Source organism: Colius striatus, unplaced genomic scaffold (genome assembly GCF_028858725.1).
Source record: "Colius striatus isolate bColStr4 unplaced genomic scaffold, bColStr4.1.hap1 scaffold_84, whole genome shotgun sequence".
Classification (NCBI taxonomy): Eukaryota; Metazoa; Chordata; class Aves; order Coliiformes; family Coliidae; genus Colius; species Colius striatus.
This window is the reverse complement of record NW_026908540.1, coordinates 98,193-122,158: the sequence shown is the minus strand read 5'-3', so window position 1 is coordinate 122,158 and position 23,966 is coordinate 98,193. Positions and strand designations below refer to the sequence as shown.

General features: G+C 49.7%; 2 protein-coding genes across 2 annotated transcripts in view; one reads left to right on the top strand and one right to left on the bottom strand.

Moving 5' to 3' along the window:
- Positions 1 to 799: 799 nt before the first annotated feature.
- Positions 800 to 10,774, bottom strand: LOC133629581 (sushi, nidogen and EGF-like domain-containing protein 1). Its single transcript, XM_062020226.1, has 8 exons — positions 10,687 to 10,774; positions 10,041 to 10,092; positions 9,906 to 9,941; positions 7,922 to 8,052; positions 6,163 to 6,444; positions 3,171 to 3,308; positions 993 to 1,186; positions 800 to 904 (listed from the first exon to the last, which is right to left on the bottom strand). Exons 2-8 carry the CDS (start codon positions 10,072 to 10,074, stop codon positions 901 to 903), a joined length of 819 nt encoding a protein of 272 aa, XP_061876210.1. The 5' UTR covers positions 10,075 to 10,092; positions 10,687 to 10,774; the 3' UTR covers positions 800 to 900.
- Positions 10,775 to 13,486: 2,712 nt separating this feature from the next.
- The window catches only part of FCGBP (Fc gamma binding protein), a 59,336-nt gene continuing 48,856 nt past the window's right edge, over positions 13,487 to 23,966 (top strand). The window contains exons 1-4 of the mRNA XM_062020223.1: positions 13,487 to 13,552; positions 14,179 to 14,226; positions 20,396 to 21,613; positions 23,025 to 23,359. Coding sequence (XP_061876207.1) covers positions 14,181 to 14,226; positions 20,396 to 21,613; positions 23,025 to 23,359 — 1,599 coding nt within the window. The 5' untranslated portion in view covers positions 13,487 to 13,552; positions 14,179 to 14,180. The remainder of the gene's footprint in view (positions 13,553 to 14,178; positions 14,227 to 20,395; positions 21,614 to 23,024; positions 23,360 to 23,966) is intronic.

The window sequence follows — 23,966 nt, the reverse complement described above, 5'->3', positions numbered from 1 at the left end:
GGGCCAGGGCTCAGCACCAAAGGAGCACCAGAGAATCAATTCAAGACTCTTTAGACCTTTAAGAGCTTCTCCAGACAGGTTCCTCATGGTCAGAAGGCACAGGAACATGTCCAGGTGGGTTTGGAAGCCACCTGAGATCCTCCAAACCCTCCCTGGGCCAGGGCTCAGCACCAAAGGAGCTTCTCCTCATGGTTCCAGTGGAGCCAGAGACTCACTTCAGAGCTCTTGAGACCTTTGAGAGCTTCTCCAGGCAGGTTCCTCATGGTCAGGAGGCACAGGAACATGTCCAAGTGGGTTTGGAAGCCACCTGAGATCCTCCACAGCCTCCCTGGGCAGCCTGGGCCAGGGTTTCATCCCCCTCACACCATGACAGTTCCTCCTCCTGTGTCAATGGTCCCTCTGCCCAGCAGGTCACCTCCAGCCTGGGCTGGTGCTGGGCTGGTTCCTCCCCAGCTCAGGACTCTGCCCTTGGTGCCACCTCAGCAGGTTCCTCTGTGCCCATCTCTCAGTGCCTGATGAATCAACCAGTTCCCCCCAGTTTGGTGCCAGCAGGGAACTGGGTGAGGGTCCCTCTATGATGGGATGTGGCCCCTGTGGAACCCCACAGCCCCCCTCAACTCTACCCCATCCCATCACCCACCACCCCCTGGGGCTCAGAAGCAAGAGGCACAAGAAGCCACAACCTTGAGTCCAAAACTTGGCCAAATTCATGAAGACATGGACCAAAAGCCACCCCTGGGGTCCTTCATGCCAATGGAAGTGAAGAATGGAGAGGACACAGGAGCTGCTACAGCTCAGCTGCTGCTTTATTGCTCTGGTAGGACATGGTGGGAGCTCATCCCCTCCAACATTGGGCCATGGGGATGATGAGGATGGTCCTTCTGCCTCAACCATCTCGATTCACCTGCAGGAAGAAGATCCCCCCCCAAAAAACTCAACAATCCCTCTTGGTTTTAGGTTTCCAAGCCCTAAAGAAACTGGCCCCAACTTACAACCAGCAGTTGTTGTTGCTGGGAGGTGGTTTGGGCACCTTGGTGGGACCTTCTGTCACCTTGAAGTCACCCACTTGGAAGACCCAACGGCCTGGGACGTTGATGTTGGATGTCTGGGTGATGTTGAGGATGGCATCAGTCTGAGAGCCAGGGATGTTGTAGAAGTTCTCTTCATCTCCACTGTTGAAACCAGCCTGGAAAAAGGGGGGGATCCCCAAATGTTGGGACAACCTCTTGGTGGTTTGATAGCAGAGGGATGTCCCTCCAAGGCAAAGAACCATGATGGGTGAAGCTCCAGCTTGATGTTGCACCTCAAAGATGTTGAGGGTCACCTCCCTGCTTGGTGTTGGCACCACAAAGCTGTGGGACAACCTCCTGGTGTCACCCCAAAAAACCATCCCAGGCCACTCTCATGCCTTTGGTAGAGCTGGTGTTGTCCTCCCCAAAGTGTGATGGACCAACCTCTGACCTTCAGCCAGTTGTGACCAGCAGATGGTGTGTGGGACAAAGTCCTCCTGGGAGTGAGCTTTGTGTTTCTCCTCTCAAACCAACCCCCCTCCATGGACTTTCATCCCACCATTGGTGGCACCTCAGAGTCTTACTGGCCAAACTCTACTTTTGGATGAAGCTGGTGGTGTCCAACCAAAGTGTAAGAGGCCAGATGAACCTGGTGGTGACCCCCTGAGAGTCTTACAGGCCAAACTCTACTCTTGGATGAACCTGGTGGTGACCCCCCAGAGTGTTAGAGGCCAAATTCCACTCTGGGATGAAGCTGGTGGTGTCCACCCAAAGTCTTACAGGCCAAACTCTACTCTGGGATGAACCTGGTGGTGTCCACCCAAAGTCTTACAGGCCAAACTCTACTCTGGGATGAACCTTTAGGTGTCTCCCCAAAGTGTTAGAGGCCAAACTCTACTCTGGGATGGACCTGGTGGTGTCCCCCAAAGTGTTAGAGGCCAAATGAACCTGGTGGTGACCCCCTGAGAGTCTTGCAGGCCAAACTCTACTCATGGATGGACCTTTTGGTGTCCCCCCCCAAAGTGTTAGAGGCCAGATTCTACTCTGGGATGAACCTGGTGGTGTCCCCCCAAAGTCTTAGAGGCCAAACTCTACTCTTGGATGGACCTGGTGGTGTCCCCCAGAGTGTTACAGGCCAGACTCTACTCATGGATGAACCTTTTGGTGTCCCCCCCAAAGTGTTAGAGGCCAAACTCTACTCTTGGATGAAGCTGGTGGTGTCTCCCCAAAGTGTTAGAGGCCAAACTCTACTCTTGGATGAAGCTGGTGGTGTCTCCCCAAAGTGTTAGAGGCCAAACTCTACTCTTGGATGAAGCTGGTGGTGTCTCCCCAAAGTCTTAGAGGCCAGATTCTACTCTTGGATGATCCTTTTGGTGTCTTCCCAGAGTGTTAGAGGCCAAACTCTACTCTGGGATGAACCTTTTGGTGTCTTCCCAAAGTCTTAGAGGCCAAACTCTACTCTGGGATGAACCTGGTGGTGACCCCCAAAGTCTCACAGGTCAAACTCTACTCTTGGATGAACCTTTTGGTGTCTTCCCAAAGTCTTACAGGCCAAACTCTACTCATGGATGAACCTTTTGGTGTCCCCCCCAAAGTGTTAGAGGCCAAACTCTACTCTTGGATGAAGCTGGTGGTGTCCCCCAAAGTGTTAGAGGCCAGATTCTACTCTTGGATGAACCTTTTGGTGTCTTCCCAGAGTGTTAGAGGCCAAACTCTACTCTTGGATGGACCTGGTGGTGACCCCTAAAGTCTTAGAGGCCAAACTCTACTCTTGGATGAAGCTGGGGTGTCCCCCCAAAGTCTTACAGGTCAAACTCTACTCTGGGATGAACCTGGTGGTGTCTCCCCAAAGTCTCACAGGCCAGATTCTACTCTGGGATGAACCTTTTGGTGTCTTCCCAAAGTGTTAGAGGCCAAACTCTACTCTGGGATGAACCTGGTGCTGTCCCCCCATAAAACCACGAGGGGCCAACCCACCTCCAACCTGGTCTACCAAGAGAAACCAATGGGCCAAAGACCTTTGATGTTATTTCCTCCCCTTCAAAAGCTGTTGGCCAAAGCCCTACCTTCAGAAAAGAAACCAAACCCATCACTGCTCAACCTTCTCCCCTGTTCCTTGACTCCCTTCACCCCACTCCCCTCTCCTTCAGCCCCACATACATGGGCTGGGGTCCCTCCAAGACCAGTTTCCTCGTCACCGTCGCTCGCTGCCCCCGTCGTCCACTGGATGTCCCAGTAGTTGAAGATGGTGAAGGAGGTTTTGGTGTCTGTGGTCAGGACAGCTTGGAAGGTGTTGCCCTGCCAAAAGGAAAGCAGGAGGAGATGGGTCCATCAGTGGTGGGGTGAGAAGATATGGGTGGATTGGGGCTTGGAGGGCTGCATGGTGGGTCATGAAGGCCAAGGAATGGGTCATGAAGGCCAGGAATGGACCATGAAGGTCAAGGAATGGGTCATGAAGGCCAAGGATTGGACTATGAAGGCCAGGAATAGACCATGAAGGCCAAGGGATGGGTCATGAAGGCCAGGAATGGACCATGAAGGTCAAGGATTGGACTATGAAGGAGAGGAATAGACCATGAAGGCCAAGGAATGGGTCATGAAGGCCAGGAATGGACCATGAAGGTCAATGAAGGGGTCATGAAGGCCAAGGAATGGGTCATGAAGGCCAAGGAATGGGTCATGAAGGCCAAGGATTGGACTATGAAGGCCAGGAATGGACCATGAAGGTCAAGGAATGGGTCATTAAGGCCAAGGAATGGGTCATGAAGAGCAAGGAACAAGTCATGAAGGTCAGGAATGAGTCATGAAGGCCAAGGAATGAGTCATGAAAGCCAAGGAATGGGTCATGAAGGTCAGGAGTGACCAGGAAGGTCAATGAATGGGTCATGAAGGTCAAGGAATGGACCATGAAGGTGAAGGAACGAGTCATGAAGGTCAAGGAATGGGTCATGAAGGGCAAGGACTGGACTATGAAGGCCAGGAATGGACCATGAAGGTCAATGAATGGGCCATGAAGGCCAAGGAATAGACTATCAAGAACAGGAATGGGTCATGAAGGCCAGGAATAGCCCATGAAGGTCAAGGAATGGGTCATGAAGGTCAAGGAATGAGTCATGGAGACCAAGGAATGGGTCATGAAGGTCAGGAATGGGTCATGAAGACCAAGGAATGGGTCATGAAGACCAAGGAATGAGTCATGAAGACCAAGGAATGGGTCATGAAGGTCAGGAATGGGTCATGAAGACCAAGGAATGGGTCATGAAGACCAAGGAATGAGTCATGAAGACCAAGGAATGGGTCATGAAGGTCAAGGAATGAGTCATGGAGACCAAGGAATGGGTCATGAAGGTCAGGAATGGGTCATGAAGGCCAAGGAATGGGTCATGGAGACCAAGGAATGGGTCATGAAGACTGAGAAATGGGTCATGAAGGTCAAGGAATGAATGATGGAGACCAAGGAATGGGTCATGAAGGCCAAGAGACAGGTCATGAAGGTCAAGGAACTGGTCATGATGGTCAAGAATGACTCATGAAGACCAAGGAATGGGTCATGAAGGTCAAGGAATGAGTCATGAAGACCAAGGAATGGGTCATGAAGACAGAAATGGGTCATGAAGGCCAAGGAATGGGTCATGAAGGTCAGGAATGGGTCATGAAGACCAAGGAATGAGTCATGAAGGCCAAGGAATGGGTCATGAAGGCCAAGGAATGGGTCGTGAAGGCCAAGGATTGGACTATGAAGGCCAGGAATAGACCATGAAGGTCAAGGAATGGGTCATGAAGGCCAAGGATTGGACTATGAAGGCCAGGAATAGACCATGAAGGTCAAGGAATGGGTCATGAAGAGCAAGGAACAAGTCATGAAGGTCAGGAATGACTCATGAAGACCAAGGAATGGGTCATGAAGACCAAGGAATGAGTCATGAAGACCAAGGAGCAGGTCATGAAGGCCAGGAATGGACCATGAAGGTCAAGGAATGAGTCATGAAGGCCAAGAAATGGACCATGAAGGTGAAGGAACGAGTCATGAAGGTCAAGGAACTGGTCAGGAAGGTCAGGAATGAGTCATGAAGACCAAAGAATGAGTCATGAAGGCCAAGGAATGGGTCATGAAGGCCAGGAATGGGTCATGAAGGCCAGGAATGGACCAGGAAGGTCAATGAAGGGGTCATGAAGGCCAAGGAATGGGTCATGAAGGCCAGGAATGGACCAGGAAGGTCAATGAAGGGGTCATGAAGGCCAAGGATTGGACTATGAAGGGCAGGAATGGACCATGAAGGTCAATGAATGGGTCATGAAGGCCAAGGAATGGACCATGAAGGCCAAGAAATGGACTATTAAGGACAGGAATGGGTCATGAAAGCCAGGAATAGACCATGAAGGCCAAGGAATGGGTCATGAAGGTCAAGGAATGAGTCATGGAGACCAAGGAATAGGTCATGAAGACCAAGGAATGAGTCATGAAGGCCAAGGAATGGGCCATGAAGACCAAGGAATGGGTCATGAAGGCCAAGGAATGGGTCATGAAGGCCAAGGAATGGGCCATGAAGACCAAGGAATGGGTCATGAAGGTCAAGGAATGAGTCATGGAGACCAAGGAATGGGTCATGAAGGCCAAGGAATGGGTCATGAAGGCCAGGAATGGACCAGGAAGGTCAATGAAGGGGTCATGAAGGCCAAGGAATGGGTCATGAAGGCCAGGAATGGACCAGGAAGGTCAATGAAGGGGTCATGAAGGCCAAGGAATGGGTCATGAAGGCCAGGAATGGACCAGGAAGGTCAATGAAGGGGTCATGAAGGCCAAGGATTGGACTATGAAGGCCAGGAATGGACCGTGAAGGTCAAGGAATGGACCATGAAGGCCAAGAAATGGACCATGAAGGCCAAGAAATGGACTATTAAGGACAGGAATGGGTCATGAAAGCCAGGAATGGGTCATGAAGGTCAAGGAATGAGTCATGGAGGCCAAGGAATGGGTCATGAAGGTCAAGGAATGAGTGATGAAGGCCAAGGAATGGGTCATGGAGACCAAGGAACGACTCATGAAGGCCAGAAACGGACCAACAAAGGCCACGAGAACCCACCCGAGCCCACCACACAGACCACAAGCCCAACCTTCACCTGGCCTTGAGGCCATGACTATGGACCTTACCTTATTGGTGGTGGAGCCATAGTAGGCCACGTGGTCCCAGGTGGCCAGGAAAGCCCAAGTGGCAGTGAAAGGGATGTCAGGGAAGTACTGGTTGATGTCCTGGGTGATCCGTGCCAGCAGCGTCGCCTCGCTGCTCTCCCGGTAGAAGATGTCCCCTCCCTGCACGTTGTCCACGTCCCCCCAGAAAGGAGCCAAGAATGGGGGGCCACCAACCATGGGCAGGGGGTCTGGGGTGTATTGTTTGAGCCTGGTGCCAAAGGAGATCACCCCGTTGTTGTTCACCTGCAGGAGATAGAGAACCCCAGCCCAGCGTTGGAGGAGAAGGAGAAGGAGAAGGAGGAGGAGAAGGAGAAGGAGAAGGAGAAGGAGAAGGAGAAGGAGAAGGAGATGGAGAAGGAGAAGGAGAAGGAGAAGGAGAAGGAGAAGGAGATGGAGATGGAGAAGGAGAAGGAGAAGGAGAAGGAGAAGGAGATGGAGAAGGAGAAGGAGATGGAGATGGAGAAGGAGAAGGAGAAGGAGATGGAGAAGGAGAAGGAGAAGGAGAAGGAGAAGGAGAAGGAGATGGAGAAGGAGAAGGAGATGGAGATGGAGAAGGAGAAGGAGAAGGAGATGGAGAAGGAGAAGGAGAAGGAGAAGGAGAAGGAGAAGGAGAAGGAGAAGGAGAAGGAGAAGGAGATGGAGAAGGAGAAGGAGAAGGAGAAGGAGATGGAGATGGAGAAGGAGAAGGAGAAGGAGAAGGAGAAGGAGAAGGAGATGGAGAAGGAGAAGGAGAAGAAGGAGGAGAAGGAGAAGGAGAAGGAGAAGGAGAAGGAGAAGGAGAAGGAGAAGGAGAAGGAGATGGAGATGGAGAAGGAGAAGGAGAAGGAGAAGGAGAAGGAGAAGGAGAAGGAGAAGAAGGAGGAGAAGGAGAAGGAGATGGAGAAGGAGAAGGAGAAGGAGAAGGAGAAGGAGAAGGAGAAGGAGAAGGAGATGGAGATGGAGAAGGAGAAGGAGAAGGAGAAGGGGATGGAGAAGGAGAAGGAGAAGGAGAAGGAGAAGGAGAAGGAGAAGGAGATGGAGATGGAGAAGGAGAAGGAGAAGGAGAAGGAGAAGGAGAAGGAGAAGGAGAAGGAGAAGGGGAAGGAGAAGGAGAAGGAGAAGGAGATGGAGATGGAGAAGGAGAAGGAGAAGGAGAAGGAGAAGGAGAAGGAGAAGGAGAAGGAGAAGGAGATGGAGAAGGAGAAGGAGAAGGAGAAGGAGAAGGAGATGGAGATGGAGAAGGAGAAGGAGAAGGAGAAGGAGAAGGAGAAGGAGAAGGAGAAGGAGAAGGAGAAGGAGAAGGAGAAGGAGAAGGGGATGGGGAAGGGGAAGGCGAAAGGGAAGAGGAAGGGGAAGGGGAAGGGGAAGGGGAAGGGGAAGGGGAAGGGGAAGGGGAAGGGGAAGGGGAAGGGGAAGGAGAAGGAAAGGGAGAGAAAGAAAGAGAGGGAGAGAAAGGGAGAGAAAAGGGAAAAGGGAGAAGAGAGAAAAGGGAGAGAGAGAAAAAGAGAGATAGAGATGGAAAGAGAGAGACAAAGAGAGAGAAAGAGACACAGAGAGAGAGGTGAAGGAGAGAAACTGGGAAACCCTCACACAAGGGGGTTTGATGGAGCAGCAAAAGTCAAGCAGGTGAGTCCCACAGAAGGAAGAGGAAGCAGAATGGAGGGTAAAAGGGAGCCAAAGAGGGGAGAAACTGGGGCAGGGAGGGAGGCCGGAGGAAGAGGAGGGATGGGAACTGCCATACGTAGAGGCTCCGTTGCTCCTTGCCATAGAAGGTGAAGGGCACAGCCAGGGAGAGCTCCTGGGATGTCCCATCATCCAGTTTGGGGTTCTTCTGGTCATTCTGCTCCAGACCATAAGGGTAGAGGAGAGAGGCTGCAGGGAAGGAGAGGTTGAGGCATTGGGAGTGGGGCACCAACGCCTCCCCCAGGAGTTTTGGGGTGAAACGTGGCAGTTTGGGGTTCTTCAAACAACCCATTTGGCTCCAGGTTCAGCTTAAAAGAAAATGGGGTTCAATTGTCCTGGCTTGACCCAAGGTTGGGGGTGAATTGCACATGTTGCCTGTCAATTTGGGGCCAAACAGGGCAAAAACAGACCAGGAAGGGCCCATTTTTGGGTGGAAACACCCTCAATCCACACAAGACCATGACCCCAACTTCTCCTGGCTTGTCCCAACAGTTTGGGGTTGAATTGCACATGTTGCCTGTCAATTTGGGGCCAAATAGGGCAAAACTAGACCAAGAAGGGCTCATTTTTGGGTGGAAACACCCTCAATTAACACAAGACCATGACCCCAACTTCTCCTGGGCTATCCCAACAGTTTGGGGGTGAATTGCATGGGTTAGTGGTCAATTTGGGGCCAAACAGGGCAAAAATAGACCAGGAAAGGCCCATTTTGGGTGGAAACACCCTCAATTCACACAAGACCATGACCCCAACTTCTCCTGGCTTGTCCCAACAGTTTGGGGCTGAATTGCATGGGTTAGCTGTCAATTTGGGGCCAAACAGGGCAAAAACAGACCAGGAAAGGTCTTGTTTTGGGTGGAAACACCCTCAATTCACACAAGACCATGACCCCAACTTCTCCTGGCTTGTCCCAACAGTTTGGGGCTGAATTGCATGGGTTAGTGGTCAATTTGGGGCCAAACAGGGCAAAAATAGACCAGGAAAGGCCCATTTTGGGTGGAAACACCCTCAATTCACACAAGACCATGACCCCAACTTCTCCTGGCTTGTCCCAACAGTTTGGGGCTGAATTGCATGGGTTAGTTGTCAATTTGGGGCCAAACAGGGCAAAAATAGACCAGGAAAGGCCCATTTTTGGGTGGAAACACCCTCAATTCACACAAGACCATGACCCCAACTTCTCCTGGCTTGTCCCAACAGTTTGGGGCTGAATTGCATGGGTTAGTTGTCAATTTGGGGCCAAACAGGGCAAAAACAGACCAGGAAAGGTCTTGTTTTGGGTGGAAACACCCTCAATCCACACAAGACCATGACCCCAACTTCTCCTGGCTTGTCCCAACAGTTTGGGGCTGAATTGCATGGGTTAGTTGTCAATTTGGGGCCAAACAGGGCAAAAATAGACCAGGAAAGGCCCATTTTTGGGTGGAAACACCCTCAATTAACACAAGACCATGACCCCAACTTCTCCTGGGCTATCCCAACAGTTTGGGGCTGAATTGCATGGGTTAGTGGTCAATTTGGGGCCAAACAGGGCAAAAATAGACCAGGAAAGGCCCATTTTGGGTGGAAACACCCTCAATTCACACAAGACCATGACCCCAACTTCTCCTGGCTTGTCCCAACAGTTTGGGGCTGAATTGCATGGGTTAGTTGTCAATTTGGGGCCAAACAGGGCAAAAACAGACCAGGAAAGGTCTTGTTTTGGGTGGAAACACCCTCAATCCACACAAGACCATGACCCCAACTTCTCCTGGCTTGTCCCAACAGTTTGGGGCTGAATTGCATGGGTTAGTTGTCAATTTGGGGCCAAACAGGGCAAAAACAGACCAGGAAGGGCCCATTTTTGGGTGGAAACACCCTCAATTAACACAAGACCATGACCCCAACTTCTCCTGGGCTATCCCAACAGTTTGGGGGTGAATTGCATGGGTTAGTTGTCAATTTGGGGCCAAACAGGGCAAAAACAGACCAGGAAAGGTCTTGTTTTGGGTGGAAACACCCTCAATCCACACAAGACTGCTCCCCATGACCCCAACACTCACCTTTTTCTCGCTCCCTTTCGATGTTCATCACAGCTCCTGGAGAAGAGAAGGAGAAACAGAACCCTCAGGAGCAGCCACCATGACTTTGGCACCCCAAAAAGAGCTGGTTTTGGGGGGGTTTGATGTGAAACTTACCTGGCATGAGGAGGAGGAAAGCCAAGAGCTTCATCCCCAGATGCTACCAGCCCTGCAAAACCACCCCAAAGAGGAAAAGGGATGAAGCAACTCAGTGATGCCCCAGAGGAGCAGCAGCAGCTCATGAAACACCCACCACCCTCTTTTACCCCCTGGGCTGTGTGGTTTTTGATCCTTTTGGCCCAGATTTGCACACTTTAGGAGAGGTTTCATCCTCCCTCTTGCTCTTGAGTTGAGAAAGCTCAGATGGCCTGAGTGTTTTAACCCTTTAGTCCCCTCGTTTTGCCTCAACTCAAGGGTCAAAGGCTCTGCCCAGGGGGGTTTTTTTACCCCCCCTCCTATTTCACAGCATTAAATTGATGGGATTTGGGTGAAAGAAGAAAACCAAACCCACCCCAACCCCCTAATTCACTGTTTATCTGGATGGAGAAAGGGAAACTGAGGCAGGATGGGAGCAGAGGGGGATATTTTTTGCCCCACCTAAACCAAACCCCATCCCATCCTCCTTTTTACTCCCTTCCCAACCCAGGTGGGTTCCCAGGGGGTGTTTTTTGCTCAGTTTAAGTCCTTTCAGACCATTTAAAGGGCAGAACTGGGGCAGCTGAGGGGGGTTTTTGAAGGCTGGAGGGAGGGTTGAATCTCTTACCTCAGCACCCAGGGAAAGGTGAAGAGCAACAGGAGATGCTGCTGCCAGCTCAAGCGAGGAGAAGTGGAGTTTCTGCCTCTTCCTCCCCCTTTTAACACCCTCAAGCACCCCCCTCCACACCCTCCCCCTCAACTCAAGCACTGAGACAGCTTCCAAAGGCCAAACAGGATCCTGGGTCCTGCTGTTTTCAGGGGCTGTTTGGTTCTTGCTGCTGTTTTCTGGAGGCCAGGGAAGGTTTTGGCAAGGAGCAGAGGCTGAGGCTGGGTCTGGGCTTCCAAGGAAATCCCAGCTGGGTTTTGGTTTGTGCATTCCCCTCCCTGGGAGGCAACAAATGAGGGGTCACGGGGTGAAAGGTGCTTGGGAGGGTACTGGGGGTGGTTTGGGATGGGGTGGGGAAGAGCTGAAGCCTCAGAGAGGGGGTTGGGCTGCAGCCAGGGATGGTGGGGGGGTGTTGGGGAGGGTAAATGGTGATGTCAAGGGTGGGATGAGGGTCCTGCAGCCAACTCCCGTGTCCCATGTGGGTCCTGCACCCATTGCAATGTCCCCTGTGGGTCCTGCACCCATTGCAACATCTCCTATGGGTCCTGCACCCATCTCCATGCCCCCCTGTGGGTCCTGTACCCATTGCAACATCCCACATGTCCCATGTGGGTCCTGCACCCATTGCAACATCTCCCATGGGTCCTGCAACCATCTCCATGTGCTCCATGGATCCTGCACCCATTGCAATGTCCCCTGTGGGTCCTGCACCCATCACCATGTCCCCTGTGGGTCCTGCACCTATTGTGACATCCCCTGTGGGTCCTGCACCCATCTCCATGTGCTCCATGGGTCCTGCACCCATTGCAATGTCCCCTGTGGGTCCTGCAACCATCATCATGTCCCCTGTGGGTCCTGCACCCATTGCAACATCCTCCATGGGTCCTGCACCCATTGCAACATCTCCCATGCGTCCTGCACCTATCTCCATGTGCTGTGTGGGTCCTGCACCCATCTCCATGTCCTCCACGGGTCCTGCACCCATTGCAACATCCCCATGGCTCCTGCACCCATCTCCATGTTCCACATGGGTCCTGCACCCACCTCCACATTCCCATGTGGGTTCTGCACCCATTGCAACATCTCCACATGGGTCCTGCACCCATCTCCATGTCCCCTGTGGGTCCTGCAACCATCACCATGTTCCCCATGGGTCCTGCACCCATTGCAACATCCACCATGGCTCCTGCACCCATCTCCATGTTCCACATGGGTCCTGCACCCACCTCCACATTCCCATGTGGGTTCTGCACCCATTGCAACATCTCCACATGGGTCCTGCACCCATCTCCATGTCCCCTGTGGGTCCTGCACCCATCTCCATGTCCTCCATGGATCCTGCACCCATTGCAACATCTCCCATGGCTCCTGCACCCACCTCCACTTTCCACATGGGTCCTGCACCCATCTCCATGTCTTCCATGGGTCCTGCACCCACCTTCACATTCCCATGTGGGTCCTGCACCCATTGCAACATCTCCCATGACTCCTGCACCCATCTCCATGTGCTCCATGGGTCCTGCACCCATTGCAACATCTCCCATGGCTCCTGCACCCACCTCCACTTTCCACATGGGTCCTGCACCCATCTCCATGTCTTCCATGGGTCCTGCACCCACCTTCACATTCCCATGTGGGTCCTGCACCCATTGCAACATCTCCCATGACTCCTGCACCCATCTCCATGTGCTCCATGGGTCCTGCACCCATTGCAACATCTCCTATGGGTCCTGCACCCACCTCCACGTTCCACATGGCTCCTGCACCCATCTCCATGCCCCCCTGTGGGTCCTGCATCCATCTCCATGTGCTCCATGGGTCCTGCACCCATTGCAATGTCCCCCATGGGTCCTGCACCTATTGTGACATCCTCTGTGGGTCCTGAATCCATCTCCATGTCCCATGGGGGTCCTGCACCCATTGCAACATCTCCACATGGGTCCTGCACTCATCTCCATGTGCTCCATGGGTCCTGCACCCATTGCAATGTCCCCTGTGGGTCCTGCACTCATCTCCATGTGCTCCATGGGTCCTGCACCCATTGCAACATCTCCACATGGGTCCTGCACCCATTCCAACGTCTCCCATGGGTCCTGCACCCATCTCCATGCCCCCCATGGGTCCTGCACCCATTGCAACATCTCCACATGGGTCCTGCACCCATCTCCATGTCCTCCATGGGTCCTGCACCCATTGCAATGTCCCCTGTGGCTCCTGCACCCATCTCCTTGCCCCCCTGTGGCTCCTGCACCCATCTCCTTGCTCCCTGTGGCTCCTGCACCCATCTCCATGCCCCCCTGTGGCTCCTGCACCCATCTCCTTGCTCCCTGTGGCTCCTGCACCCATCTCCATGCCCCCCTGTGGCTCCTGCACCCATCTCCATGCCCCCCTGTGGCTCCTGCACCCATCTCCAGGCCCCCCTGTGGCTCCTGCACCCACCCCCACACCCCCAGCAGTCAGTTTGCAGGGAAGGACGTGGCAAGGTGACTTCAAGCAGCTGCACAATGTCACGTCCTGGCTCCCTCTGACTTCTCAGGAACCTCAGGGGCAGCTCCTCAACCCTTCCTCAGGCCACGTCAGGCTTCAACAGCCCCTCACCCCATCCCCTTCCCTCACTTCTTGCCCAATCAGCTCTTTTTCAGAGCCAATTCCTTGTCTGGGTGGCTCAGGGGAAGCTCTGCCAGCAGATTCTCAGGAAAAAGACAGATAAACCCCAGCTGGTTATAAAAAGGGAGGGTTTTGGGACCAATTCTGCTGTTCAGGGGTTTCTTTTCATCCATCCTCATGAGCTTTGGAGAGAGGAGCTGAGGGCAGAAGGATCCTGCTGGTAAGTGCTGAGTGAGGGGGGGTCTTTGCCTTATTCCATCTCAACCCTTCCCAGGTGTGTCCCATCAAAGCCAAACAAGCTGCCAGCAGCACCCCAAGCCACCAAATCACAGAAAAAGAGGCTTTTTGGGGGTTTTTCTCCCCCTTTCCTCCCTCCCAAGTCTCCAAAGTGATGCTTGTGGTGAGGCTCCTTCCAGGAATCCCCTCTGAGAGATGCTGGGTGATGCTGGGGAGGGGAACCAGAACCCCTGGAGAACATCCAGAAGGTGGCTTTGACCCCTTTTTTGCCCCAGATTTGGTTGATTTTTGGGGAGGATCAGCCTTGGGGAGGCTTCATGGATGGTTTTGATGGCAATAAGGGAGGAGGTGGCACCAGGGGAAGGTTTTGGGGGAGGATGTCACAGTGGGAAGGGGAGAAGAGAGTTCAGCCCCAACCCAAAACCAGCCCCAACCCCAAACCAGCCCCAAGATGTTTCCATGGGGGTGGGGGAAGAAAACCCTTTTTGGGGATATTTTGAGGTCATGAGGAAACAACTGGGTCCCCTCTTGGCTTCTTGTGGCTTTTTCCTTTGTCCCTCCTCAAAAATAAGGTGAATTGTCCCATTTTTGGGTCTCTTCTCTCCACAGCCATGGGCAGGACGTGGTGGCTTCCAGCCTGGTTGGGACTTGTCTGTGGTAAGCAGCAGCCTCCCCTCCCTGCTCTTCCTCACAAAAACACACCCTGGTTTCGTGGGCTTTGGGGTTATTTTGGGGGTTTTTGACTCCAGGCATCTCCAGGATTAAAAAAACCCCAATTCCCTGTTTGTTCAGTTGCCTGGAAAGTCCCTTTATCCCTCGTTTTCTCCCCACTGCAAACAGTTTCTTCTCTTCTTGCTTCTTCACCAAAAAAATCTCTCATTCCCTCTTTTTTTCACCCAAAAGTGGGGTTTTTTCACCAAAAAGTAGAATTTTTTTCACCCTAAAGTGGTTTTTTGACCAAAAAGTGGGGGTTTTTGGTCAAAAAGTGGGGGTTTCTTTACCAAAAAGTGGGGTATTTTCACCAAAAATGGGCTTTTTTTCACCCAAAAGTGGCTTTTCTTCACCAAAAAGTGGGGTTTTTTCACCCAAAAGTGGGTTTTTTCACCAAAAAATGTGGGTTTTTTCACCCTAAAGTGTTTTTTTTAAACTAAAAAGTGCCTTTTTTCCACCAAAAAGTGGGATTTTTTCACCCTAAAGTAGTTTTTTCACCAAAAGGTGGGGTTTTTGACCAAAAAGTGGGGGTTTCTTCACCAAAAAGTGGGGGGGTTAGCCAAAAAGTGGGGGTTTCTTCACCAAAAACTGGGGTATTTTCACCAAAAAAGGGGTTTTTTCACCCAAAAGTGGGTTTTCTTCACCAAAAAATGGGGATTTTTTCACCCTAAAGTGTTTTTTTCACCAAAAGGTGGGATTTTTTACCAAAAAGTGGGGGTTTTGGTCAAAAAGTGGGGGGTTCTTCAATAAAAAGTGGGATTTTTGACCAAAAATAGGTTTTTTTCACCCAAAAGTGCATTTTCTCACCAAAAAAAGTGGGGTTTTTTCACCCTAAAGTGTTTTTTTAACCAAGAAGTGGGGTTTTTTACCAAAAATGGGGTTTTTTTCACCGATAAGTGCGGTTTTTCCACCAAAAAGTGGGTTTTTTTACCAAAAAGTGCCTTTTTTCCACCAAAAAGTGGGGGTTTTTCACCCTAAAGTAGTTTTTTTCACCAAAAAGTGGGGTTTTTTCACCCAAAAAGTGCATTTTTTCCACCAAAAACTGGGTTTTTTTCACCAAAAGGTGGGTTTTTTGACCAAAAAGTGGGGGCTTCTTCACCAAAAAGTGGGGTATTTTCACCAAAAATGTGGGGTTTTTTCACCCTAAAGTGTTTTTTACAAAAAAGTGCGTTTTTTCACCAAAAAGTTGGATTTTTTTGACCAAAAAGTGGGGTATTTTCACCAAAAAGTGAGGGTTTTTTCACCCTAAAGTGTTTTTTTTACCAAAAAGTGTGTTTTTTCCACCAAAATGGGGTTTTTTTCACCCAAAAGTGGTTTTACTTCACCAAAAAATGTGGGTTTTTTTCACCCTAAAGTGTTTTTTCACCAAAAAGTGGGGTTCTTTACCAAAAAGTGGGTTTTTTTCACCAAAAAGTGGGGTTTTTTCAGCCTAAAGTAGTTTTTTCACCAAAAAGTGGGATTTTTGACCAAAAAGTGGGGGTTTCTTCACCAAAAAGTGGGGTATTTTCACAAAAAATGGGGTTTTTTCACCCAAAAGTGGGTTTTTTCACCAAAAATGGGGTTTTTTTACCAAAAAGTGCGTTTTTTCCACCCTAAAGTGGGATTTTTGTGGAGCTTGGTTTTTGGGGGAGTTGTTTTTTTGGGGGAGGTTTTTGGGGGAGTTGTTTTTTTGGGGGAGGCTTCTTAGGTTGGTTCATTTGAGGGGATTTTTTTGGGGGGGTTTGTGAAGTTGGTTTTTGGGTTGTTTTTTGGGGGGATTGATTTTTTTTGGGTTGTTTTTTAGTGGAGTTGATTTTTTGGGGTGGTTTGGGGGGGATTTTGGTCTTTTTGGGTTGGTTTTTGGGGGGGTTGGTTTTTTGAGTTGATTTGTTGGGTTGGTTTTTGGGAGGGGTTGGGTTTTGGGTTGTTTTTTGGGGAGTTTGGTCATTTTGGGTTGGTTTTGGGGGGAGATTGGTTTCTTTGGGATTGATTTTTGGGTTGATTTTTGGGTTGTTTTTTAGGGGGGGTTGGTTTTTTTGGGTTGTTTTTTAGTGGAGTTGATTTTTTGGGGGGGTTTTGGGGGCAGATTGGTCTTTTTGGGTCGGTTTTTGGGGGGGTTGGTTTTTGAGTTGATTTTTTGGGTTGGTTTTTGGGAGGAGTTGGTCTTTTTGTCTTGTTTTTTAGGGGGGTTGCTTTTTTGGGGTTGTTTTTTGGGAAGTTTGGTCATTTTGGGTTGGTTTTTGGGGGAGATTGGTTTCTTTGGGATTGATTTTTGGGTTGTTTTTGGGGGGGATTGGTTTTTTGGGGTTGTTTTTTAGAGGGGTTGCTTTTTTGGGGTTGATTTTTGGGGAGTTTGGTCTTTTTGGGTTGATTTTTGGGGAGTTTGGTCTTTTTGGGTTGATTTTTGGGGGAGCTGGCTTTCTTTGGCTTGCTTTTTTGGGTTGTTTTTTAGGGGAGTTGCTTTTTTGGGTTGGTTTTTGGGGAGTTTGGTCTTTTTGGGTTGATTTTTGGAGGAGTTGGTTTTCTTTGGCTTGCTTTTTTGGGTTGTTTTTTGGGGGGGGTTGCTTTTTTGGGTTGTTTTTGGGGAGTTTGGTGGTTTTGGGTTGATTTTTGGAGGAGTTGGTTTTCTTTGCCTTGCTTTTTTGGGTTGGTTTTTGGGGAGTTTGGTCTTTTTGGGTTGATTTTTGGGGAGTTTGGTCTTTTTGGGTTGATTTTTGGAGGAGTTGGTTTTCTTTGCCTTGCTTTTTTGGGTTGTTTTTTAGAGGGGTTGCTTTTTTGGGTTGTTTTTTGGGGAGTTTGGTCTTTTTGGGTTGATTTTTGGAGGAGTTGGTTTTCTTTGGCTTGCTTCTTTGGGCTGTTTTTTGGGGGGGTTGCTTTTTTGGGTTGGTTTTTGGGGAATTTGGTCTTTTGGGTTGATTTTTGGGGGGGGTTGGTTTTCTTTGGCTTGCTTTTTTGGGTTGATTTTTTGGGGAGTTTGGTCTTTTTGGGTTGATTTTTGGGGGAGTTGGTTTTCTTTGCCTTGCTTTTTTGGGTTGTTTTTTGGAGGGGTTGCTTTTTTTGGGTTGATTTTTAGGGAGTTTGGTCTTTTTGAGTTGATTTTTGGGGGAGTTGGTTTTCCTTGGCTTGCTTTTTTGGGTTGTTTTTTAGGGGAGTTGCTTTTTTGGGTTGGTTTTTGGGGAGTTTGGTCTTTTTGAGTTGATTTTTGGGGGAGCTGGTTTTCTTTGGCTTGCTCTTTTGGGTTGTTTTTTGGAGGGGTTGCTTTTTTTGGGTTGGTTTTTGGGGAGTTTGGTCTTTTTGGGTTGATTTTGGGGGAGTTGGTTTTCTTTGGCTTGCTTTTTTGGGTTGGTTTTTGGGGAGTTTGGTCTTTTTGGGTTGATTTTTGGGGGAGTTGGTTTTCTTTGCCTTGCTTTTTTGGGTTGTTTTTTGGGGGGGTTGCTTTTTTGGGGTTGATTTTTAGGGAGTTTGGTCTTTTTGGGTTGATTTTTGGGGGAGTTGGTTTTCTTTGCCTTGCTTTTTTGGGTTGTTTTTTGGGGGGGTTGCTTTTTTGGGGTTGATTTTTAGGGAGTTTGGTCTTTTTGGGTTGATTTTTGGGGAGTTTGGTCTTTTTGAGTTGATTTTTGGGGGAGTTGGTTTTCTTTGCCTTGCTCTTTTGGGTTGTTTTTTGGAGGGGTTGCTTTTTTTGGGTTGGTTTTTGGGGAGTTTGGTCTTTTTGGGTTGATTTTTGGGGGAGTTGGTTTTCCATGGCATGCTTTTTTGGGTTGTTTTTTAGGGGAGTTGCTTTTTTGGGTTGGTTTTTGGGGAGTTTGGTCTTTTTGGGTTGATTTTGGGGGAGTTGGTTTTCTTTGGCTTGCTTTTTTGGATTGGTTTTTGGGGAGTTTGGTCTTTTTGGGTTGATTTTTGGGGGAGTTGGTTTTCTTTGCCTTGCTTTTTTGGGTTGTTTTTTGGGGGGGTTGCTTTTTTGGGGTTGATTTTTGGGGAGTTTGGTCTTTTTGGGTTGATTTTTGGGGGAGTTGTTTTTCTTTGCCTTGCTTTTTTGGGTTGTTTTTTAGAGGGGTTGCTTTTTTGGGTTGTTTTTTGGGGAGTTTGGTCTTTTTGGGTTGATTTTTGGAGGAGTTGGTTTTCTTTGGCTTGCTTCTTTGGGCTGTTTTTTGGGGGGGTTGCTTTTTTGGGTTGGTTTTTGGGGAATTTGGTCTTTTGGGTTGATTTTTGGGGGGGGTTGGTTTTCTTTGGCTTGCTTTTTTGGGTTGATTTTTTGGGGAGTTTGGTCTTTTTGGGTTGATTTTTGGGGGAGTTGGTTTTCTTTGCCTTGCTTTTTTGGGTTGTTTTTTGGAGGGGTTGCTTTTTTTGGGTTGATTTTTAGGGAGTTTGGTCTTTTTGAGTTGATTTTTGGGGGAGTTGGTTTTCCTTGGCTTGCTTTTTTGGGTTGTTTTTTAGGGGAGTTGCTTTTTTGGGTTGGTTTTTGGGGAGTTTGGTCTTTTTGAGTTGATTTTTGGGGGAGCTGGTTTTCTTTGGCTTGCTCTTTTGGGTTGTTTTTTGGAGGGGTTGCTTTTTTTGGGTTGGTTTTTGGGGAGTTTGGTCTTTTTGGGTTGATTTTGGGGGAGTTGGTTTTCTTTGGCTTGCTTTTTTGGGTTGGTTTTTGGGGAGTTTGGTCTTTTTGGGTTGATTTTTGGGGGAGTTGGTTTTCTTTGCCTTGCTTTTTTGGGTTGTTTTTTGGGGGGGTTGCTTTTTTGGGGTTGATTTTTAGGGAGTTTGGTCTTTTTGGGTTGATTTTTGGGGGAGTTGGTTTTCTTTGCCTTGCTTTTTTGGGTTGTTTTTTGGGGGGGTTGCTTTTTTGGGGTTGATTTTTAGGGAGTTTGGTCTTTTTGGGTTGATTTTTGGGGAGTTTGGTCTTTTTGGGTTGATTTTGGGGGAGTTGTTTTTCTTTGCCTTGCTTTTTTGGGTTGTTTTTTAGAGGGGTTGCTTTTTTGGGTTGTTTTTTGGGGAGTTTGGTCTTTTTGGGTTGATTTTTGGAGGAGTTGGTTTTCTTTGGCTTGCTTTTTTGGGCTGTTTTTTGGGGGGGTTGCTTTTTTGGGTTGGTTTTTGGGGAATTTGGTCTTTTGGGTTGATTTTTGGGGGGGGTTGGTTTTCTTTGGCTTGCTTTTTTGGGTTGATTTTTTGGGGAGTTTGGTCTTTTTGGGTTGGTTTTTGGGGGAGTTGGTTTTCTTTGGCTTGCTTTTTTGGGTTGATTTTTGGGGAGTTGCTTTTTTGGGGTTGATTTTTGGGGAGTTTGGTCTTTTGGGTTGATTTTTGGGGGAGTTGGTTTTCTTTGGCTTGCTCTTTTGGGTTGATTTTTGGGGAGTTTGGTCTTTTTGGGTTGATTTTTGGGGAGTTTGGTCTTTTTGGGTTGATTTTTGGGGGAGCTGGCTTTCTTTGGCTTGCTTTTTTGGGTTGTTTTTTAGGGGAGTTGCTTTTTTGGGTTGGTTTTTGGGGAGTTTGGTCTTTTTGGGTTGATTTTTGGAGGAGTTGGTTTTCTTTGGCTTGCTTTTTTGGGTTGTTTTTTGGGGGGGTTGCTTTTTTGGGTTGTTTTTGGGGAGTTTGGTGGTTTTGGGTTGATTTTTGGAGGAGTTGGTTTTCTTTGGCTTGCTTTTTGGGTTGGTTTTTGGGGAGTTTGGTCTTTTTGGGTTGATTTTGGGGGAGTTGGTTTTCTTTGCCTTGCTTTTTTGGGTTGTTTTTTGGGGGGCTTGTTTTTCTGAGTTGATTTTTTGGGGGTTTTTTTGTGAGGGGTTGATTTTTGACTTGTTTTTTTTAAGAAGAGTTGGGTTTTTTGGGTTGTTTTTTAGTGAGTTTGATTTTTTTGGGACAGGGGTTGAGTTTTTTTGGGGTGTTTTTGGCTTGTTTTTCACAGCACAATTCCCTCCTCCAAGCTTCTACACCAAATAAAACCTCCCAAACAGCAGCAACTTCACCTCTTGGCTCACACTTTGTGTGGGGGTGGGTTTTTTTGGCCAGACATCACCACTTTAACTTTCCCCCATTAATACAACCCTCCAATTAACACCAAAACACCCCAAATTGGACTAAAACACCCTTTCTTCCCCCCCTACTTTGGGTTTAATTCTCCTCCCTCCTGGTTTTATCCCCCCCTCTCTCCTTCAAGGTCTTCCAGCAGCCTCTTTCCAGGGCAAGGAGTTCTTCACTGCCATCCCACAGAACGACCAGGGTGGTGGTGCCACCATCCAGCTGCTCCTCACAGCTTACACCGACTCCACCGAGGTGACGGTGACGGTGCCCGGCGCCGCCTTCGCCAGCTCCATCGCCCTCGGTAGGGACAACACGGTTCCAGTCTCTCTCCCAGGGGATCTGGAGCTGTCTGGAAGCTCCCTGTGGGATAAAACCATCTTGGTTCAGTCAACCAAAGAGATCTCAGTGGTGTTGGTCAACTCCAAGAGCCGCACCACGGGTGCCACGGCGGTTCTGCCTGTTGAGAAGTTGGGTGACAAGTACTACGTGGTGACACCACGGGATGCCAACAAGAGTGGGCTCAGGGAGTTTGTGGTGGTGGCTGGGAAGGCTCCAACCAACCTTTCCATCAACCCCACGGGCAAGGTTTCTTACAAAGGGAGGAGTTACCTCCCTGGCTCAACCCTCCAAGTCTCCCTGAGGCCTTACCAAAGCATCCAGCTCCAAAGCACCGACGACCTCACCGGCAGCCGGGTGATGGCAGACGAGGTTGTGGCTGTTCTCAGTGGCCACACCTGTGCCAAACTCAATACTGGTTGTGACTTTGTGGTGGAGCAGCTTCTGCCTGTGGCTCAGTGGGGCAAAACCTACATGGTGCCCCCCAACCCTTTGCAGAACAAGGTGGATTTTGCCTATGTGGTGGCAGATGAGAGAGCCTCCATCACCTACACCGCCGGTGGTTCGGTTGTCACCGAGGACGTGGCAGCTGGGGAGGTTCTGAAGCTCAAGGTGACTCGGAATTCACCTCTTTACGTGGCCTCTTCGACTCCAATTCAAGTGGTTTTCTTCTTCACCGGCTCCCACACCATCAAGATTGGCCAAGACCCTTTTCTCCTCAACATCCCACCCATCTCCTCCTACTGCACGTCCTACCACGTCAACAGCCTGCCCAAATACACCAACTACGCCGTCCTCGTGGCTCCCAGCGCCCACGCCACCAACACCACCATCAACCACAAAGACCACGGGGTCACGTCTTGGCAAGTGGTTCCTGGCACAGACTTCTCCTGGACCCCAATCTCCATGAGCAAGGAGCAGATCCAGAGCGTGGAGAACCTCAGGACACCCTTTGGGCTCCTGGTCTTTGGCTTCAAGTATTACACCGGTTACGGCTTCGCCGGTGTTTGTGCCACGGGTGAGGCTGGAGCGTGGCTGGGTCTTGGCCAGAGGTGTTGGGGTGTCTGGAGTGGGCTCAAGCTGCAGCTTGGGGAGGTTGAGGTTGGGGTTGGGGCAGAGCTTTTGCACCAGGAGAGGTTGGAGGGAGTTTTGGGGGGGAAAGTGGGGGTTTGGTGGAGTTTTGATGGAAAAGGTGAGTTTTGGTGGAGTTTTAGGGGGAAAGATGAGATTTGGTGGAGTTTTGAGGGAGAAAAGTGGGGTTTTGGTGGAATTTTGGGGGGAAAAGTGAGGTTTGGTGGAGTTTTGGGGGGAAAAGTGAGGTGTGGTGGGGTTTGGAGGGGGAAAAGTGGGGTTTTGGTGGAGTTTCGAGGGGAAAAGGTGGAGTTTGGGTGCACTTTGAGAGGAAAAGTGGGGTTTTGGTGGAGTTTTGATGGAAAAGGTGAGTTTTGGTGGAGATTTGGGGGGAAAGGTGAGGTTTGGTGGAGTTTTGAGGGGAAAAGTGGGGTTTTAGTTGGGTTTTGAGGGAAAAGGTGGAGTTTTGAGGGGAAAAGTGGGGTTGGGGTGGAGTTTTGATGGAAAAGGTGGAGTTTAGGTGGACTTTGAGAGGAAAATTGGGGTTTGGTGGAGTTTTGAGGGGAAAAGTGGAGGGTTTGTGAAGTTTGGAGGAGGAAAAGTGGGGTTTTGGTGGAGTTTTGATGGAAAAGGTGAATTTTGGTGGAGTTTTGGGGGGAAAGGTGAGGTTTTGGTGGAGTTTGGAGGGGAAAGATGAGATTTGGTGGAGTTTTGAGGGGAAAAGGTGGTTTTTGGGTGCACTTTGAGAGGAGAAGTGGGGTTTTGGTGGAGTTTTGATGGAAAAGGTGGAGTTTTGGTGGAGTTTTAGGGGGAAAAGTGAGGTTTGGTGGAGTTTTGAGGGGAAAAGTGAGGTTTGGTGGAGTTTTGATGGAAAAGGTGAGTTTTGGTGGAGTTTTGAGGGAAAAGTGGAGGGTTTGTGGAGTTTTGAGAGGGAAAAGTGGGGTTTTAGTGGAGTTTTGATGGAAAAGGTGGAGTTTTGAGGGGAAAAGTGGGTGCTTTGTGGAATTCTAAGGGGAAAAGCAGGTTTTGGGTGGAGTTTTGAGGTGGAAAAGTGGGTTTTTTGGTGGACTTCTGAGGGAAAATGAAGCACTGAATGACAGGACAAGAGGAAAGGGGCTCCAGTTGCCCCAGGGGAGGTTGAGGTTGGAGCTGAAGCAGAACTGTTTCCCTGAGAGGGGTGTGAGCCCCTGTGCCAGGCTGCCCAGGGAGCTGGGGCAGTGCCCAGCCCTGGAGGGACCCCAAAGTCATGGAGGTGCTGAGGGTCAACGTGGTTGCAACAGGGTGAGCTCAAGGTTGAGCTCCAGGAGCTTTCCCAACCATTATGATTCCATGAATCTCCATGCTTGCCATCCATCCAGCTCCTGCTACTTCACCCTGTGAAGACCTGGACTGCCAAGGGAAGTGTGAGGTGGTGGATGGACAACCCACGTGCATCCAAGAAGCCACCTCAACCTGCTGGGCCACGGGGGAACCCCACTACCGAACCTTTGATGGCAAAACCTTTGACTTCATGGGCACCTGCACCTACACCTTGACCAAGACATGTGATCCTGACCCAACCCTGCCTGTCTTCAGTGTGGAGACCCAAAATGAGCACAGGGGGAGCCTGAAGGTCTCCTACGTCAGCTCCATCACCGTCCGTGTCTACGACGTGAACGTCACCGTGGTCAGGGCTGAGAACGGCTTTGTGAGGGTAGGTGAGACAACTCAGCACATTCAAAGCACCCTGATGGTATTTCATCAGGATTATGTACTTAAGGATGATCTGAAGGGTCTTTTCTGACCTAAAACCATCCTGGTTTTGCCACATATGGGCTGGTGATGCTGCTGTTACAAGGAGACACCTCAAAGCTCCCAAACCCTCCTTTCTTTGGCCCATTTTGATGTCTGGTTTCCATGTGGGATCATCTGAAGGGTCTTTTCTGACCTAAACCATCCTGGTTTTGCCTCTCATGAGTTGGTGATGCTGCTGTTGCAAGGAGACACATCAAATCTCCCAAATCCTCCCTTTTTTGACCCTTTTGATGTCTGGTTTCCATGTGGGATCAACTTGAAGGGTCTTTTCTGACCTAAACCATCCTGGTTTTGCCACTTATTAGTTTGGTGACTCTGTTGTTGCAAGAACACACCTCAAAGCTCCAGAACCCTCCCTTTTTTGGCCCATTTTGATGTCTGGTTTCCATGTGGGATCATCTGAAGGGTCTTTTCTCACCTAAAACCATTCTGGTTTTGCCACTCTTGAGTTGGTGATGCTGCTGTTGCAAGGAGACACCTCAAAGCTCCCAAATCCTCCCTTTTTT

What these genes read in the sequence shown, in the direction of transcription:
- LOC133629581 (XM_062020226.1), bottom strand. Translation starts at nt 10,074, where the DNA reads ATGAAGCTCTTGGCTTTCCTCCTCCTCATGCCAG. An exon ending in CGAAAGGGAGCGAGAAAAAG is followed by an intron (nt 8,053 to 9,905) that starts GTGAGTGTTGGG and finishes CCTTCCCTGCAG; the next exon opens with CCTCTCTCCTCTACCCTTAT. An exon ending in AGGAGCAACGGAGCCTCTAC is followed by an intron (nt 6,445 to 7,921) that starts GTATGGCAGTTC and finishes TATCTCCTGCAG; the next exon opens with GTGAACAACAACGGGGTGAT.